Here is a 4,363-nt window from a genome sequence, read left to right on the forward strand (position 1 = left end):
AGCGAAAAGGCAACGCGCGTTGATGATCGTACTACATCAGTTGGTTTGCTCACATCAGGTTGCTCGTACAGCCGAGCCGAGGGTGTTGATGTGAGGGGATGTGAAAATCTCACCTTACGCTCCCGGAGCATGGCTGCAGGTTACCGTTCGTTGGAGGCGAACGTGTTTCCCTTCATTCATGGAACGGTTCCGTCTGGGGACCGATGATCCGGTTGAATGAATCAGCGCGCGCTGACCTGCATTCCGTGAGATTTGGGAAAGGCGTGCGCCACTTGTGCGGTGTGAATAATCGCAGCTTGTAATGATGTAATCGGAAAAAGGATGTGATCCGTTGTCTGAAATGGGTTGAAAACAATGTTTTTGCATACATTTTACGCCATATAAAACGTCGTTTGATTTATGGACACATTTGGTATAAATAGATACGTAGAAGGTATACATTGTTTGTGGTGCCATTTTAAAACTGCAAATAAGATTGACTAAAATAAACAAATTACCACGCTGGCAGGTGTTGGTTCAAAATTAACGACGTTTGAAAACATTCAAATTAAATTCAAGTGCAATATTTCAAGCGGTTCATGAAACGGGAAGAAAACTGCTCGAACACTGCTCGAATCCTTCCGGCATTCATTTCGGCGGCTGCATGTGAGCTGTATTCGTAAATTTTAGTATGATCATTTTCTTGATAATCTGCAAATTATTTTTATCTTTACTTGTGCTTGCAATAATTTAGATAAATCAGAAAATTTTAACTAAAAACATATGAACAAGAAATTAACTTAACGTCAATTTTGAAAATGGTTTGATTTTTTGAATATAACATCCGGTTCAGTTCTTCAAGATTATTTTCCCCATTATTCTTTTAGCTTGCTTAGTAGCAGTAAGTATTTTATTGACAACATCGAGACATTTTTGATTTTTAATGCTTCTTTTATTCACCACAAGCCCAATCTAGTCAAATTTGCGTTTTTAAATGTCATCGCATGACCACCAGCACACACTGTGTAATGCATGACAGTGATTTGTTTATCAGCTGTTTTCCGTGTGTGTGCGTGTGCACGCGCGTGAAACGATAGGGGTAGTTGGCGAAAGGGGTGGCACGCACCACTTGACAATTGAACGTTGTGTTGACGTGTTGATTTGTGGGTGGATCGAAAGGGGTTAACTTTCCCAGCCGAAAAAGTGGAACGCCGTGAGCATTTGCACGTAGTTGGGCCAATTCCAAGGTGCGGAATGTGTCGTGCTCGGTCGTGCAATCGCACCGAATGTTACAACATCCGTGAAAACAAAAGCTTACTCTGCTTTCTTCACCTCACTTCACAGTCGTGGTTTGTTGGAGACAGTGCTAAAGGTGGTACGATATCGGCAAAACAATCGCACGTACGGTGAATCGTGTGCAGTTGTAGCGTAATCCGCCCCTTTTCCGGGTTTTATTTACTACTGCCAAAAGACAAAACAATCAACAACAGCGTTCCGGTGGTTTGTGTGAAGTAATTCGTACTGTTCATTCATTTGGTAAACAGCAGCCCGCAGCTCTGCACCGGAATTGGTCCCACCACGCGGGGCACATAAAAAAGGGGGCGAAGGGCAAAACAAACAAACAAAACATCCAAACGTAACAAGTAGCCCCATTTTCAGTGTCAATGGCACCTTGGCGAAGGCTTTCCGTTGGCCGGATGACACGGTTACACTACTTCCAGTGGATTGTGGTGTGTTTCGGGGTGTTGCTGGGCCTGGCAAACCATTCGAGCGGATATTTCTATACGGATAGCAGTGCGGAGGTTAGCGATGAACGGTTTTGCTTCTGCCAGGTAAGCAACAGGGAAACCAGTTACACTTCCGCCTAATGATGTTCCATTAGTTGCAAATATGCAGCGAATCGGTGGAAGGGAGAGATCATAATGTCATGAAGCTCAAGTGTCTGTTCTACTTAACTCATTCCAGCTTCAAGGAACGATCGATGACTGTAGCTGTAATATCGACACGGTGGATTACTACAACAATGTAAAAATCTATCCCCGTCTGCAGAGCTTGCTGGTGAAGGATTTCTTTCGCTACTACAAGGTGCACCTGAACAAAGAGTGCCCGTTCTGGGTCGACGACAGCAAGTGTGCGATGCGGTTCTGCCATGTGGAACACTGCGAGGAGAAAGATATCCCACCGGGGCTGAAGGGCGACGCGTCGTCTTATCATAAGGTGAGTGAGCGTGAGGTAATAATAACACGCTGTGCAATCAAAACATGCCAACCACGGGGACGAACGCACGTTGCTACTCGTGTATGCTACCGCTGGCACATGGTGCTGGTGGGGGTTTTTCCCCTGGGTTTGTATTAGCAGAAGCTGGCGGCACACAAAAGCGTGTGCCTGGTGCACACGTCATCGTTTTTGTTTTGGACTTGTTCGTTTAATTATGCTGATTGAATTGACCGGACCTGTTACGATAGCAAGGGCAGATGTGATAGCAGTATCATTTTCGTATGTAACGGGATTCTTTTCCATTTTATTTTAGTACATAAAAGAGGTGCAAACGTTAACGAACTGCAACGAAGACTTGGACGTGGAGCTGGGCTACCTTAACACCAGCATCAGCGACAAGGCACACAAAGAGTTCCAGCGATGGGCCGACTATGACGAAGCGCAAGATAATTTCTGCATTCTGGACGATCACGAGCCCGGCGCACAGTACGTCGATCTGCTGCTGAACCCGGAACGCTACACCGGCTACCGGGGCGAATCGGCGCGGCGCATCTGGAGCAGCATCTATTTGGAAAACTGTTTCCAGTAAGTGTGGCCGCATTGCTGCTCGTTTCATGGTCGAACAAACTGTTTATCGAATGCCTCTCACTTTGCAACCCCTTTTTGTAGAGCACACTCCGTGAAGAAGAAAAATGCTTACTCGGCCATGATTCCCTACCAGGACATGGCACGCAATGAGGTATGCCTGGAGCATCGGGTGTTTTACCGCATGATCTCCGGTCTGCACTCGAGCATCAACATTCATCTGTGTGCCAACTATCTGCTGTCGGAGAAGGGTTCGTTTGGGTTTGTCGCACCGACCGGCGTGTGGGGCCCGAATATGGAGGAGTTCGAGCGTCGCTTCAGCCCTCACATGACCGACAACGAAGGGTCCCACTGGCTGAGGAATCTGTACTTTGCCTACCTGGTGGAACTTCGCGCCCTAGCGAAGGCGGCTCCGTACTTACGAAACGAGGAATATTTCACCGGCCTTGAGAAGGACGACCGGGAGGTGAAAACGGCCGTCAAAGACCTGCTCACCGTGATCGAAGGCTTTCCGGCACATTTCAATGAGACGGCCATGTTTAGCGGTGGCACGTCGGCGATCAAGCTGAAGCACGAGTTTCGGGAAAAGTTTATGAACATCTCGAAGATAATGGACTGCGTCGGGTGCGATAAGTGCCGGTTGTGGGGAAAGCTGCAGGTGCAGGGAATGGGAACGGCGCTGAAAATTCTATTCTCCGGGAAGTTTGACGATAAAATCGATACTGGGTTGGGCACAAGGGTGAAGCAGCAGCCACCGTCGTTGAGGTTAAAGCGCGGTGAAATTGTGGCCCTGTTCAACGCCTTCGGAAGGTATGCAGCGGTAGTGTTGTGTGCTTGAGGCGCGCTTCATTGATGTCATCTTTCATTGCAGGCTCTCGACAAGCATCCACGAATTGGAAGAGTTTCGGCAGCGAATGCGCTGACCGGACGTGCAGTGTCCGTCGTGTTTTATCTCCGCAAAAGACTAAAACCCCGTACCGGTGCAACAACCTTGTGATGAAACTTGACTTTAACTCCCGATCCCGATTCAGTGATTTCCGGTGGTTCGTTTACGATGTAAGGCTTGGAGGAATCGTACTTGTTAAAGATGGCAGCGTCAATCAATTGTTTACTGTTTTAAAGTGTGGCTATTTTTGTGTATGATAGAAAACAAACAACTTCCGATGTACTCAATAGCTAACGGAGAGTACTCGTGTGTGTGTGTCCCCGTGTTTGTACTGATCTTGAAGATCACAATGATATTTACCAAGTAGCAGTGTGCTGCCCTCCGCAATACATCGAACGAAATTGTACAGTTGTTCTAGAAGTATACCTGCACACGAGAAAAAAAAAGACACGGTCGACCCGTAACTTTCCTACTAACTTATACCACTAGTTGATGTGCCCCTTAGATGAATGTATGTAAATTATCGATATACAATCATATTTATCAGTTTTGTAAATAAATGAAAGGGATGCTAGCGTTTGGGGCTACTGAATGTAAAATAGCGCTCCTGTTCGTCATGAAAGAAACGGTATTGGATGTTTAGTTTGCATAGTGAAACATACGCATCGTTCTTAAAGTGATAAGAGACGATTTGTC

At 46.4% G+C, this 4,363-nt stretch overlaps 1 protein-coding gene across 2 annotated transcripts; it reads left to right on the forward strand.

The window, feature by feature from the left end:
- Positions 1-1,098: 1,098 nt before the first annotated feature.
- On the forward strand, positions 1,099-4,266 carry LOC120952188 (ero1-like protein). 2 transcript variants are annotated; one of them, XM_040371386.2, is made up of 6 exons: positions 1,099-1,226; positions 1,324-1,811; positions 1,945-2,196; positions 2,510-2,781; positions 2,866-3,591; positions 3,653-4,266. In XM_040371386.2, exons 2-6 carry the CDS (start codon positions 1,644-1,646, stop codon positions 3,702-3,704), a joined length of 1,470 nt encoding a protein of 489 aa, XP_040227320.1. In that variant the 5' UTR covers positions 1,099-1,226; positions 1,324-1,643; the 3' UTR covers positions 3,705-4,266. The 2 variants fall into 2 exon arrangements, with proteins under 2 accessions (XP_040227320.1, XP_040227319.1); XM_040371385.2 differs by having other exon boundaries at positions 1,099-1,811.
- Positions 4,267-4,363: the final 97 nt, after the last annotated feature.

The sequence above is a fragment of the Anopheles coluzzii genome, chromosome 2 (assembly GCF_943734685.1).
Source record: "Anopheles coluzzii chromosome 2, AcolN3, whole genome shotgun sequence".
Classification (NCBI taxonomy): domain Eukaryota; kingdom Metazoa; phylum Arthropoda; class Insecta; order Diptera; family Culicidae; genus Anopheles; species Anopheles coluzzii.